The 15,075-nt window shown below is 38.0% G+C and overlaps 1 protein-coding gene across 2 annotated transcripts; it reads left to right on the plus strand.

Annotated features, from left to right (window-relative positions):
• Positions 1–310: 310 nt before the first annotated feature.
• Positions 311–8,129, plus strand: pde9ac (phosphodiesterase 9ac; the record flags this gene model as incomplete). 2 transcript variants are annotated; one of them, XM_081369750.1, is made up of 18 exons in its annotated part: positions 311–379; positions 2,334–2,404; positions 2,559–2,636; positions 2,730–2,773; positions 2,911–2,965; positions 3,068–3,138; positions 4,536–4,623; positions 4,771–4,852; positions 4,955–5,029; positions 5,120–5,206; positions 5,305–5,409; positions 5,498–5,580; positions 5,769–5,925; positions 6,876–6,989; positions 7,307–7,411; positions 7,492–7,620; positions 7,708–7,803; positions 8,076–8,129. In XM_081369750.1, the coding sequence occupies 18 exons, from the start codon at positions 311–313 to the stop codon at positions 8,127–8,129; spliced, it is 1,563 nt and encodes a 520-aa protein (XP_081225876.1). The 2 variants fall into 2 exon arrangements, with proteins under 2 accessions (XP_081225876.1, XP_081225877.1); XM_081369751.1 differs by having other exon boundaries at positions 8,079–8,129.
• Between the last annotated feature and the right edge of the window lie 6,946 nt (positions 8,130–15,075).

Genomic DNA, 15,075 nt, shown 5'->3' on the forward strand with positions numbered 1-15,075 from the left:
AAATATGTTTTTTAATTGTTTGATGCTTGGTTTAGCAAACTGTCACACTGCTTTTTGACCCTGTAGCTCCTCACTAGAGGAGGGTTAACACAATATGAAGGGTTAACTGATGCTTCAATCACTGTTTATTTGTTTGGTTGAAAGTAAAGGGTTTAATACTTAAAAGACTCTACTGTAGATGTGAAAGTCATTCTTTATATGTTTATTTGCAGAGGACATTTCGCTGTGGAACTTTTGAGAGCTGGTCTTGGTGGTTCTGCTCCTGGTTAGGGTACCCGGACAGGTGGATCTCACAGTTCATTCGGTCAGCATGGGGTCTGGCTCCTCCTACTACACTTCCAAAACCATCTATTTGGATGTAGATGGCAAAGTGCAGAAGGTGAGTGTCTTCTGTGTTTTAAGGAACTCGTGTTTATCTGAATTTAAACTCAAGGATGCAAGTTTGGGGTTGTCATGAGATTATGGATTACATGGTGGCCGACCAATATGGGGTTTTCACTGACAATAGTAATACCAATATAGTGTTGAATATTCAGTGTTATTGAAATTTAATTCAGTGAAATGTTCACACAATTACTTAAATTAAATGAACACTTATTTTATAAAATATTTACTAAATATTTAGTGAAAAAATACAGAAAAGAAAAATTGCTTGAAAAGGCCAAATGGGCCTGGCAGGTGTATCGGTCCATCTCTAATATCTTAGTCCTGAAATGCTGACTCTAAACCTTTAAACAAGATGTTTAGCAGTTTATCGTGGTACTAGTTCATCTGTCAAGAGGAGTGCTGGGAGATCAGTGTGCACAGGTTAAAAATAAAGCTGAAGAGCTGTTCCGCAGGTGTGACTGACATTGCATGCTGTTGTGACAATTTGTTTTCTCCTGTTGTTTCCAAGAGAGTGGCTGAAGTGCTGTTAATGGTTGTGTTTAAGTCCAATTTACAGAGTGGTGTTCCTCACAGATGCTTAATCATACTCTGAAGTACTCACATTATTATCCATGATTGATGACATTTTTTTTTTCATATTCTAGAAACTCATTAAGATTATTTTTGTCACAAAATGCATGAGGTTTGTACAGTATGAAAAAGTAATATGGCAGAAGATGCATGTTTCAGATTCAGCACTTCATTTTGAAGCTCATACAACCTCCTAAGAGCTCAGCGAGACCAAGTGGACATTGAGAACATTTAGAATGGCATGGTTTACTGTAGTACAGGATTTATTGGGGATCTGAGCCTGCCTCTTTCACAATGTGTTATTCTCTTAGTCAAATTTCTGTTCAATAATAGATTCATTTAAATGAACCTATCAGTACCAAAAAAAACAAAAAGCAAAATTTTTCAGTTATTTTTAGATGAATGTTTACACTATACAGTTCAAACCTTTTGGGTCTGTAAGATATTTTAAAAATGTTTTTGAAATGAGTCTCTTATGCTCACGGAGGCTGCATTTATTTGTTCAAAAAGCGATTACTCAAGTCTTCAGTGTCACATGATCCTTCAGAAAATCATATATATTTGGTGCTCAAGAATGTTGAAAAAAGTTGTGCTGCTTAATGCTTTCATAGAAACCGAGATACATTTTTTCAGGATTCTTTTATTAAATATAACACTACTTATTTCAAATGAACATTTTTTACTGCCACTTTTGATCAATTTAATGTGTCCTTTCTGAATAAAAATATTAATTTCTTTATATAAAAGTCTTAATGACCCCAAACTGTTGAACGGCAGTGGGTAAATTCGAACATATATTTAAAATCTCTCATAATTTGTTTAACCCCAGAGGAACATTTCATTGCTCAGAAGTGGCTATACCATAGTTCGGGAGATTTGGAGTTCTGAATGAAGTTTTGTTTTAGTATTGACAAAAAAAAGACAGATGAGATGGCATTATGATTATGTGGATAGCAAAGTTGAAGCATAATATGATGTTTGATTATATATTATAGGGTCTGACTTTTTATTGCAAACTGGTGTCTTTGCAATTCTGAGTAAAGTGTTAAGAGTAAAACTCTAGAGGAGATGCATGTCAGATTACTAGGATGTTTTTGGCAATGAAAGAACCAGAGAAAGAGGAGACTTACGCCGAAGTCTCAATTTATCTCATGCTGCCTATTAAGATTAAGATTTTTGTCTTTCCAATGGGATGACACCACACTTTTGTTTTAAAGTTCTTTGCTTTAAAATCCCACAACATTTTCAATGACATTTAACAATTTTTATTTCAGGATACATATTAGGGTTGGGTTGCAGTGTTTCTCATTGTAGTACAGGTATGACGACAAATACAGACATAATATTGCTAACACACCCTTATTTGTCCCTCATAGGTGCTTTTCAGTCGTCACTGCAGCCCATGTGATATCAAAGAACTGCTGTGTTCCTCCTCCAACATCCCTAGGTCTGTATATCACTGATATCAGCACTAATCAACACCACAATCCATTTTGTAAACCTGCAGTGGTTGAGAATGAAGTTATCTTTAGTGGACAACATGTTCAGCGGTTAACATCATAAATCCATCTAATTTCACTTTTTATTTCTTCTATCTGTAGGAACACTGCTATAATGATGGTGAACCCTGAAGGTGCTTTCGTGTCTATCGATCCCACAATGCCCACCAACACCCCCAAGTAAAATGCAGCCTGGCCCTTGTTGTTTGTATAAGCAGTTATGATAATTTTCAGTTTGATCTGTCAGTTAATGAGCCCATTTTGTCCTTTTAGCTCCCTGTACAAAGTCATTCCTTTGTCTACCGGCCAGCTGGGAGGTAACGTGCATCATTTTTCACTGTTTGTCACAGTGTTTGACTCTTACTCGTATCCTAGATCTACATTCACTCATTATATTGTTTCGAGTCAAGATTTGTTCTGCCCTGATTTATAGCCTGTGTATTTAACTCCACAGAAAAGGAAGATATGTTTCAGAATGTGATCTCCCAGATAGCAGAGCAGTTCAGCAGGTAACGGACATGTTTGTTTTCCCATGGACTGGAGATGAATTTCTATTACCGTAATGTTTCTGTTCTAAAACCAGCCCAAATTTTTTGTTCTTCTCTCTACAGAGCGTTCAGGATTAACGAACTGAAAACGGAAGTGACCAACAGACTGGCCATGCTGGAGAAGAGAGTAGAACGTATGTAATGACAATGTTACGGTTTGCTGTTTGTCTTATTTTTTTTTCTGGTTTTATTGTTGCTCAGATTTAGAGTTAAGTCTGGAATACACTACATGACTTTTAACATCTAAACAGATTTTAAAACACTAAGGGCCAGATTTACTAAGAGCTTGCGCCAGCGCAAACCCTCTTTTGGTGTTAAAAAACTAGAACTTAAAAAACTTTTTAAAAAAATTAGCACTGAAAATGCATGGACATGGTTATTTTTGCGGCTGACCTTATTGCATATGGATTTGTTGGAGTTTCCCTTTCAGATGCAAAATTTATGGGAGGAGAGTATTTAAATGAATCATGCAAGGTGATTTACTAAGGTTTGCACTAGTCAATTTACTGGCAATTGCACCATTATTTACCGCCCCCCAAAAAACATGTCTTAAACCAGATGCTAAGTTGCGCTGCTCTTGGTAAATTGCATTGGTCATTATGGAAATGATCTGGCTGTATCTGTGTTCTTTAATTTGCGTGTCGCCAGTAGATCATGCACAGAACGTTCCACTCCCATCAGCGCTGTTTTGGAACTGCGTTCTCATGCTAATTTGCTCATGCTAATTTCAGGGAGAGCAGCAATAACCCCCCTTAGGGTAAACAGAACAGAACCAACATGAATGTATTGCAGATATCATGAATTAATTTTAATGTACAACATAATTAGAGAACTTTAGTCTGATTCAGGGGGAATCAGAATGCCAAATCCTGACTGACGAGAGGAGGAGCTGGGTAATTGGCTCCTGAGAAACGCAATAGCTGTTGATAATACTGAAGGAGCTTATATATGTATACAGTGATAGATGTTGCATTCCTATAGGTAGACGTGGATCAGCTGAGAGTCAGCTGATGCGAGTTGACTAACGTGACCTGCCAGAACTGACGCTACGCTTAATATGGATGCCTCATTAGCGGCTGTTTCTTTGGGCAGCTATATGTAAGCCGTCCGCCATATTGGAACGGTCAAAGCCATTCCGTGAATATTTGAGGGCAAGTTGGCTGAGCGTCTGCAACCGTAGTTAGATGCATGTATGAATATCTATATCTGCAATAGAGTTCAGCAGATGATTTTGCTAAAGTAACACAATACAACAAGACGAAGGTGAATTTAAATCTCTGCGGTTTCACAACCACAAGCTGTACAATGTTGTGGCATCATTGATTCTTACTGTGAGTGACGACATGCTGGCCGTTCCAAGAAATGGTCAAATGTGGCATACGTATACATATCTACAGTATGATAAAAACACCCAGAACACCCTAGCAACTGCATAGCAATGCAAAAAAAATCAGCTTCGCTACAAACACTCAGAATACCATAGCAACACAATTAAAAAACACTATTTTGATTAATTTGATTTTCTATACAGTGGAGGGTTTGAAGGTCGTGGAGATTGAAAGGTGCAAAAACGACCTGAAGAAACTGAGAGATGAGATGACATCCAGAGCAGGAGGAAGGTAAATGAAAGAAAACATTTTCCAAAGAAAATTAAAGCAAGCGTGACAATCTATCTGCTTATCCATCTAGAGCCGCCATCATGCGGCTGTTTTCAAAACTAGAAACATAAATGTATCTAAATGACTAATCCTCCACTCTCCTTTTAGAGTGAATTGTCCATGCAAATACAATTTCTTAGACGATGGAATGAAATTAACTCCTAGACGTGACGTCCCCAGCTACCCAAAGGTGCTTTAAAGTTTTATGACAAGCTTTGAATAATGGGCCCTGCGGGAGAACATTTTGTCTCTCTTTATGTGAATTAATCTCTATTAGTCTTGATTTCCTCAGTACACACTTTCTCAGGAGACCATTGAAGCGCTGAAGAAGCCAACCTTTGATGTTTGGCACTGGGAGCACAATGAAGTAAGTCTAACTTGGTGAGATATACAGTGCATTCAGAGATGAAATGAAGCATACATGCTCTTTTTTCATGGTTTACCGTTTATTCATCAGATGTTGAGCTGCCTGGAGTACATGTACCATGACTTGGGTCTTGTGAAGGAGTTTAATATGAACCCGATTACACTCAAACGCTGGCTGGTAAGAAAATTAGTATAATTGTAGAAATTAAAATTATTTCCGCTGAATTTTCCAGTTTAACAGCTCTGATGTTCCCCAATCTTTTTATATGTTCTCAGCTGGGCATTCAGGAAAATTACCGTAGCAACCCGTTCCATAATTTCCGCCATTGTTTCTGCGTGAGTCAGATGATGTATGGCATGATCCACCTCTGCAACCTCCAGGTGAGAGCGTTACGCAAGTAGCAATTAGTACAGCAATTACTGTGGAAGAGTAAAAGTGGAAACCTGTGTGTGTGTGTGTGGCCCACAGGAAAAGCTGACACTGACAGATCTGGGCATTTTAATGACTGCTGCCGTGTGTCACGACTTAGACCACCCTGGATACAACAACACGTAAGATCTTTGCTTCTGTATAATTAAGCTCTTGAGTCAGTTCTCATAAAAAACACACAGGTGTACCCTGGTATTTGCCTGCACGTTCGTGATGACAATTTTACAGTCCTATATCTGTGCTGTTTATCTTAGTAACCATTTCACATGACATATGAAGAGATAATCTAGCGCATTAATTTATTATGCAGGTATCAAATCAATGCTCGCACTGAGTTGGCAGTGCGCTACAATGACATCTCGCCTCTAGAGAATCACCATTGCGCTGTGGCCTTCCAGATACTCTCATTGCCGGAGTGTAACATATTTGCCAACGTGGACCCAGAGGCCTTTAAACAGATCCGACAGGTATAGCATTAAAATATCAGCTCACATTTAAGGAATCTAAGGGTCAGTTCACACAGAACGCATTTTTGCATGTGAGACAGGGCAGTGAAATGAAGAGAGAAAAAAGTCTCAAGATTATTTTTTATTTAAAAAGAGGAACCTCTTTTAACTTGAGCTTTGTGTTTTTAGAACACCGGAAGATTAGTGCTGTCACAATATCAGATTTTTACTATTGATTTTCGTAGTAAAAACTATTTGCAATAATGACATTATCGCAAAATTATAAGAACATTAAAAAAAAAATAATAATAATAATAATTCTCTTTTTTGGCCAATGATTCGCACTCAAAATAGTGTAGGGAGGTGGAAATAATTGTAACCAAAACTGCACATAAGCGTACAAAACTAACTTCCTGTTGATCTGCACTTCCTGCAGAAGACTGGGGTGTCTAGCATCCCGTCTTTTTTACAGAATCCAAAAAACTCCCATACTGGCAAGCTAACTTTTTCTGGGCGGCTAGAGTGTCTCGCTTTCCTCTCATATCCTCCAACATGATTTTGTGTGTCTATACTGTGCTGTTGTCTTCTTTTTTAAATGTTATGATGGTATCATATTGTTAAGGTGCCACCTACGATAGATTGTCAACCAGATAGTTACTGCCGTGGATTATCGTATGTGTAGTATTAACACAATATCAAAATATATATTTTTAAGTATCATTGTTATCGTCAATATCGATATATTGCGACACCTCTACGCTAATTGTGCAAAAGACGTAAGCACAACCATCAAAGACGACTGTCTAGCACCTGTTAAAAGCACATAGAAAAAACAATGGAAAAGCATTGGAACACAAAAACACATTATGCGTGAATGGCCCTAATGGCATTGTTTTGCAGTAAACATTCTTATATTATAAAGGAATTTCTATATATGTATTTGTGTTTATTTTATGACAATGTATTGGCAGGCTATCATCACACTGATTTTGGCCACGGATATGGCCAGGCATGGCGAGATTCTGGACTCGTTCAAGCTCAAAGTGGACAGTTTTGACTTCACCAATGAGGAGCATGTGACTTGTGTATGTACCGTACACCCTCCCTGCCAAAAACACATCTTAAACCAGTCCATGATGGTTTGCTGGTCTTTATATGGTCGGTTTAAGAGGGGTTTGGGGCACATTTTTGCAGTTTAGACTTTAGAGACCTGCTTGTCAAAAAGTTACACCAGCATAATGGCAGTTTGGCAAGACTGGTAGACCCGTTTTAAAAAAGCTAAGACCAGCCTAGACCTGCTAAGACCAGCAGAAAAATGTGTTTTTCAGCAGGGATTTGGCATGAATTTGACAAGTTAAGTTTGACAAGTAAAGCAAAGATGTGTTGTTTGTCACGTGTTCAGCTGAAGATGGTCCTTATCAAATGTTGTGACATTTCCAATGAAGTCCGGCCTACAGAGGTGGCAGAGCCGTGGGTGGATTGTCTGCTGGAGGAATACTTCATGCAGGTTTGCTGACCCTCCAACTTGTGTTGTAACTGCTCTACAGTGACAGGTGAGTTTGTTTATGCTGTCTTGTCTTTGTTCAGAGTGATAGAGAGAAATCTGAGGGGCTTCCTGTGGCAGCCTTCATGGACAGAGAAAAAGTCACCAAGCCCACAGCCCAGATTGGCTTCATTAAGTTTGTCCTCATCCCCATGTTTGAAACTGTCATGAAGGTGAGTGAAATAAGTCATCTTTGTTGTTCATTCAAATGTTACTTTTACTTCTTACACCATTTACTCACCCTCATATGTTCCTCTCAGCTGTTCCCTCAGATTGAAGAGATTATGGTGCAGCCTCTCAGAGACTCGCGGGACCACTATGAGGAGCTGAAGCAAATTGATGACGCCATGACCGAGGTAAATGCTCCTCAGCTCATGGTCATAGTTTGTCATGTATTGTACTGTATGTAATTCAAATGTCATTTATTCCTTATACTCCAGTCTTCATAGTCACTTGACCCTTCAGAAATCATTCTAATATGCTGATTTGGTGCACAAGAAAAAATTATTAGTACAATTATAGTACATTTATATAATATATCTGTATATTATAAATATACATGCAAATGTAACTATCTGAGATCATAGAGTCCCATCTTGCTAACATAAAGGTGTGTTTTTTGTTCAATGAGGCACAGAAGAAAAAAACAGAAAATATGTCATTAGGAGGGAAGAAGAAATAAGCACTTCTGCAATTGTAATGATACTGTGTAAGTATTTAATATAGTTTTGATTTGACTTGAGTGCGGTGTTTTGTCTTTTCCAAAAGCCATTCATTTTACTATTATGCGCTTGAAGTTTTTTCCTTTACTTGCATCTGGTATTTTCTTAATCTGTACTTTTTATAGTGGCACTTGATGCTATGTTTGATGTGTTTTCTTGTGTAATTTCAGGAGGCCTGTGTCCGTCTGCACTGTGAGGACAGAGTTCCGGTGTGAGGATCTGTGAGACACTGGGCTGGTGTTGACGACGGCTGGTTTGAATCCACTCAATCTAAAAGGTCACCTGATCGACTCATGAAATCACGAGTCGCTTCCTTTTACCAACAGACTACTAGGCCAGTCTGATTCTTTCTTTTTGGCATCAATCGGCTGATATGGTCATAGATTCATCACTTCAGGTTTGATCTTGTTTGTTTGGTTTTTTGTTCTATTTACAGTGTTCAACAACAAAAACATGCATTTCAATTGCATGTAGTCATCTGAACGTTTTGTGGTCCCAAAGCAATTAAGATAACAGATTACAGCATGACGTATAACCATAACTAGAGCCTTTTAAAAATGTTTTGATGATTATAAAAGGTCAGCATAATATGATGCTGTTCCTTTATCAACTATTTCTCTCCTGAGTTCATTTTAGAACATATCAGTTCACATTTTAGGCGGTTTTGTGGTGAGCACAATACCACTGTAAACCATAATATCATTGTAAGGATACCCGAGAACTCCTTTTGCAGTGTTTTGGTTGAGTTTCCAAACTAGATGTGTTTTGCATTGTTTATTTGGTTATTGAGGTTTGAAATCAATGCATTTCCACTAGAACATCCGGATAAATGATAGGATTAAACAGAAAATGTTATCATAAATTGCTTAATGTCATAACTTTCTTTTTTCTACAGAACACAAAATAAGATGTTTTGAAAAATGCCTCAGAAAATGGGGTCTAATGTTTTTTTGGACCCTATTGACTTTTATTGTATGGTCAAAAATAGTTGAAACCTTTTTCAAAATGTCTTCTTTTGTGTTCTGCAGAAGAAAAATGTCATACAGATTTGGAACGACATGAGGGGGGGTAAATTGCAGAGGTCATACCTTCTAACCACACTCAGTATTTCTACCCTGTGGCCCCATGTTCTCACCGTTCTCTGTATCCTATTTACTCTGGTTTGCTTCTAATACTTCCTCAAAATAAGACAATAAAGTCTGTGGGAGTTCTGCCTCCTGGCTGTTCTTTTCTCCTTTTATCAACGTGGTAATAAAAACTCTCACCAGGGGGTCACATGTGTTTGCTATTATGACAAGGTTAGGCCTGTACGCATCATATCATTCATATGTTTCGCTGTCAGTGTTTGGCGTCTTCCTCTATAGATCAGCAAATTTTGATTGATGAAGATCACGGTACATTTCCTTCGCTAAGGGCTGCGTAACTTGTTGAAACAGGACTGGGGTACAAAAGTTTGTCATTGCAAGCTATCAATTAAAGCGGATTTTAAGAGGTGAATGGAAAGTGGTTTGTAAATAGGCTTGGTTTTGAGTCACGTGACCCAAAACTTAGGGCTAAAGCACATGCACAAATTACATAGTGCTGTTCGTCTGTCATTGTTCCTGGTGCACAGACTGGAACATGTACGTCTGAACCTGTTCTTAAAGTCACGCTTTTTCCATCCTGGCTGGAGACGCTGGATATGTTTGTGCCTTCGGCTTGTTTTCATGATAAATGGCATCATTTGATTTGAGTTTCTTCCTCTTGTTGCCTCTATTAGATAATGAGCCTCAATTTAAGCTTTCAGTTATCCATCTGCTGGCATGTCTTGCTTTGTCTTCACTCGACTGTGACATATTGAGTTCACAGATTATCAGAGCCTGTTTCATCACCCACTTCAGAGAAATGAAAAAAATGATATGAATCAAAACAACGCTCATTCTGATTCCAATGCATCCAGGCACACCTTTGCTTTTAGCTAGATGCGAGATATGTTTTTGCTTTGATTGCATTTTTTAACTGCTCTTGAGGTGTTCTTTATGTCTCTGAAGTGTTTCAAAAAGTCCCAACATTACTTTTATCCTTCCCATACTAATTAAGAATCAACAAAACGGGGTTTAAAATGATCTCAAGTTGTTTTGTACCCAGAAGGCACAGACTGACCTATTAAGATGTGTTTTTTTGTGTGTGTGTGTGTGTGTGTGTGTGTGTGTGTGTGTGTTCTGACACTTTCAGGTTCTGTGTCGCCTGTGCTTTACTGACTGGTCACAGGGTGGCAATATTTCTGTAAAGAGCTCTTTTGTGCTTTCCACTCAGACGACTAAAAGAAGAGCAATTAGTTGACAAAAGAAAAATTCTCAAGAGTGGAAACTGAAAACGATAAAGAAAGTCACACCCAGACATATAAAAGCCTGGTTTTTGGTCATATAACAAACCTACCTGTACTTTGTTGGTATTGTAGAATTTGACACCATTTTCTACATTTACTGTCTTTTTTGACAGATCACTTTGAACTTTTTACTATCTTTGTATATTTTCAACATTTTAATTTACACCTGAAATGTACGCTTCCTCAAAAGTATGAAGCAGTACAGCTGTTTTCAACGTTGATGATAATAAAAAATGTTTCTTGAGCACCAAATCAGCATATTAGAATGATTTCTGAAGGATCATGTGACACTGAAAACTGGGGTAATGATGCTGAAAATTCAGTTTTGCCATCACAGATATAAATTACATTTTAACAGTTATTTTAAATTGTACTGTTTTATCTGTAGCCTTGGTAAGCAAAATAAATGTCTTTTAAAAACATTAAACCATTTCCAAACTCTTGAATGATAGTGTACATTATTTAAACAATTCTTGGAACATGTTTTTAAATGTTGAAGAGAAATATATTTTGGTGACTGGTGCACATCAATTCTTGTTTTCTAGAGAACACACAAGCACAATTGAAACCAGCACACATTATCTGTGTGAAGAACGGCCCCCTGGGTAATTTGACTCGAGTAAAATTCTCTCTGTACTCCTTATCAGCATAATTTATCAGTTCAGCGTCAAACTTGAAGCCATGTTTGTCAGTGAAAGTGTTTTGGAGATAAGCTCCCTGGAACGGTTTTCCAAAACAGATTAAATCTGCTTTGTGTCACTGCGGTCGATGTGGTGTAAACTGTAAAGTCAAATTAAAAGTGATTTGGATTCTCTTTCACAACGCTGTTGTGCTTTCCTTTATTGCCATTACTTTCCAAAACCCTCTTGCTAATTAGGGGTATTTCCACCAATGAATCCTATTTGTTGTTTTATGTTTTATGTTTTTCAGGATAGTGTGACAACAACTATGTGTCATATTTCAAAAAGTTATTTTAAATGGAATCATTTTATGTCAAAAAAGTTCATTTGTCACATGTGCAACAATGTGCAACACATTATATATATAATATATATATAACACAATATATATATAAACTAGCAATAAATCTAAATAAAATATAATTGCATACATTAGCAAAAATAAAAGATTTAAAAACTAAACGTGGTATGTCTGTAATTTAGAAGAATAACTCAGTAATGGAGTAATAGTCAGCAGTGGAGCTTTAATGACATTCCTCATCCAGACTCTATTAAACTTCAAAGCTGCAGAACTCTTCCCTCTTACTGTATTTCCTCTCCAGATACTATCTTTCTCTAAACACATATGTCTCCACCGGTCTGCGTCTCCTCTCTGTGTTTTCTTAGAGGGGCCCAGAGCTAAGGGTCAGTGTTTGGGCTGTCAGAGGCCTCTCCTTTGGAGGGGTGTCTAGATTTAATTTCATCACAGATGCATGAATCATTTTCCTTTAGTGGAAGAAACAGTGCAGAGCAGAATGTTTCATTTCCTTTGTTCACAAACCTTTTCACCATCTTGAGACCCACCAAAAGCTTTGTACTAAAATAGAATGGGGAAAATGCATTTATTCTCTTTTAGTTAACTTTTATTTTTTATTTTTAATGCAGTAAAGATTCATTAAAGGGGGGGTGAATTACTGTTTCATGCATACTGAGTTTTTTACACTGTTAAAGAGTTGGATTCCCATGCTAAACATGGTCAAAGTTTCAAAAGTTAAGTTGTACGTTTGAAGGAGTATTTTTGTTCCAAAAATTGTCCTTCCGGTTTGTCACAAGTTTCGGAAAGTTTTTTTCGAGTATGGCTCTGTCTGACGTAAGAGAGGGCGGAATTTCCTTATATGGGTCCTAAGGGCACTTCTCCGGTAAGATCGCGGGCGCGCGCGCACTCGTAAAACAGAGCAAGAGAGTGAAAGCAGTTCGCCATCAAAGCGCCCTGCCCGGCTTTTGGGAACTCAGTGTCACCAAAGAAGTGTGTTTTTGGTTGCCAGGGCAAGACAACCCTGCACAGATTCCCAAAGAACCCAGCGTTAAGGCACCCGTGGATGGAGTTTGTTTTCCTGAGCATAAACGGAGTTGTGTAAGACTGTTGTTCCCTGCATTTCGACGATGATTGTTTTATAAACAAAGCCCAGATCGTCTAATGCTTAAGGATCGAGCAGTCACAATGATAAAGGTTCGCGGTCGTGCGTTGGAACGGTGAGTAAAACTGTTGAACAAATGTCTCTGTGTGTTGTTAGCTCGGCGCGTTAGCACAGCTTTAGCTTCGCCCACACGGCCCGCCCCCAGCCGCTCGTTTTTTTCCGGAAAGACTCGGTACAGCCAATCTTTCAATTAAAAATATAATAAAACAAAAGACTTTTTGGAGATATGAAGGATGCAATATTATTCTATAGGTACTCAAGATTAACAGGAGATTGAGTGAAAATGAGCATTTCACCCCCCCTTTAACAAGTGAGTCATATGATGATTCAATGAGTGCCATTCAGTGAAGTGTTTGTCAGACTGATTCAAACCATTAACTCGGAAAGAGTTCAGTAAGTTGATTCACCAACACTGTTTCGACGGATTCTGTCAGTTAATTCAGAGAAGGCTTTGTCGGAAGGAGTCGTCAGACTTATTCAAACCGGTAAGTTTGTGAGGATAATTCGTTAAAAGAACCGGCTCATAAGAGTCATTTGTTTGTGAGTCACTTATTCCGTAAAACCCGCTAAAAATGCATTTAGGCTGTTCGCATTAACACCTTTTTATTCGTCTTGAACTAATTATGCAATGACATGGAACTATAGCAGCCTGAATCACATGATAAGCTCTCCCGGCAGATTCAGTGAGTTCGTCCAGTGAAGGATTCATGAAAAGGATTCAACAGGCTGGTTCCTGAGTTTGTGAGTCGTTTCAAGGATTAATTTAAAAACCTGCTAATTTGGGTGGGACTACTTGTTCCCACATGACCCACATCTTAAAAGCCGCTGTTCTAAACTGTTAATAACTATGTTCATATAAGTATGTTATCTAATAGAAATGTATTAAAGATAAGAATATCAGAAGGCAAAATGAGAATTCTCTTCCTGTGAGGTCTGCACGGCTTCATGGGCATTCCTTAGATAAAGTCAAAGCGCAATCTCCTCGACAGACAGCTTTTACAAGACACCTCACACTTTCCAGACAGGGAACACCTGTAGTGCTCATCGGGTCATTTGCAGTCTAAACGGTGAAGCGTTCAGGATAGGCTAGCCTACTACAAAAACCAACTGTCCGTTTGTGAACCAGACGGAAATCATGGGACAAGATCTGTGGATATCTCAAGATTCATCAACAACCCGACGGTTAAGTCCGGATAATATGTGGCGATAAATATTTTGTTTGAGAAAAAAGAGAAGAAAAAAAAAAACATGCCTCAGGGCCAGGGAGATGGAACAGACAAGCTAGTTTCCTTGAAAAGTCTGGAGGACTCCTCACAGGATCGACCCATAAAGCCTCCCTTTGCATGAGATCATACTGCTCATAACATCACAAATTACACTGTGTCCATAATTTATGCCTGAGGAATCCTGCATAGCAGCCACACATGCCTCGGCCATGATTTAGGAGAGCAAAGTTTATATTTTGGCAACAATGTCCTTGGAGAATTGCCTTATCTCAGCATTTGACTGCTACATTTTTTCACCCCTATCAACCTCGGCTGTTCTGTATTTTGAAGATGTTACTGTTTGAAGTGACTTCAATAGACTATTCATCAGCATATTCAAAACAACTGGGTCAAGCTGATTTGGGATGAATTTGAAATCTTAGTATCATCTTAAAAACAACTGCACAATGATTGGTGTGTTTCTCAAGACAGCAAAGTCTCTGGCTAGTCTTGATGAAACATTTATTTTGCTTGCACGTGTCCCACAAGAGTTCATAACTTTTTATGTACAAGGTTCCAAAGGTTTTATGTGTCTGCTACCATGGACACTTTAATTGGTGGTTCTTTAAATAAACCAAAAAATAAAGGCTTCAATGGTTATTTTGCACCAGAAAAAAACAACCACCATATGTACTTCTGTTGAAATGGACTTTCTTGTTTTTATATGAATCTAAAAATAGTATTTACTTTTAAAATATTTCACTGACATAATAATCAAAACCTGAAAATTGCTTAACTTATTTTGATGAGTTGTGTAAAAGCACAGCCTATGTTGTCATAAATTATTGATAGTATTATTTTTTTTTCAACAGTGTACTTTGCTCTTGTTTGGGTCAGTTTGAACCCAAAAGCACATTAAAAAAAACAAAAAAAAAACTAATACTATATATTCTATTAACAGGAAAGCCAATTTGATTCTTAAATCTTAAGTGTGATTTTGCTAATATTTGTATTTAGCATGCCTTGGGACCCCAAACAAAACGTGAGGGTTAAAAAAGTAAAAGAAAAACTCAAGTTGTCTGGGAGAGATTGGGCCAGATGTGTTTACCTCTTCCTATTCTGCATTTATCTCCAGAAGGCATCTTGATTGCAGTTTGGCAGCAGATCAACAGCTGTATCTTGGCTTCGCTTTAAGA

This window comes from Scardinius erythrophthalmus (genome assembly GCF_964197995.2).
Source record: "Scardinius erythrophthalmus genome assembly, chromosome: 7".
In the NCBI taxonomy this organism is placed as follows: domain Eukaryota; kingdom Metazoa; phylum Chordata; class Actinopteri; order Cypriniformes; family Leuciscidae; genus Scardinius; species Scardinius erythrophthalmus.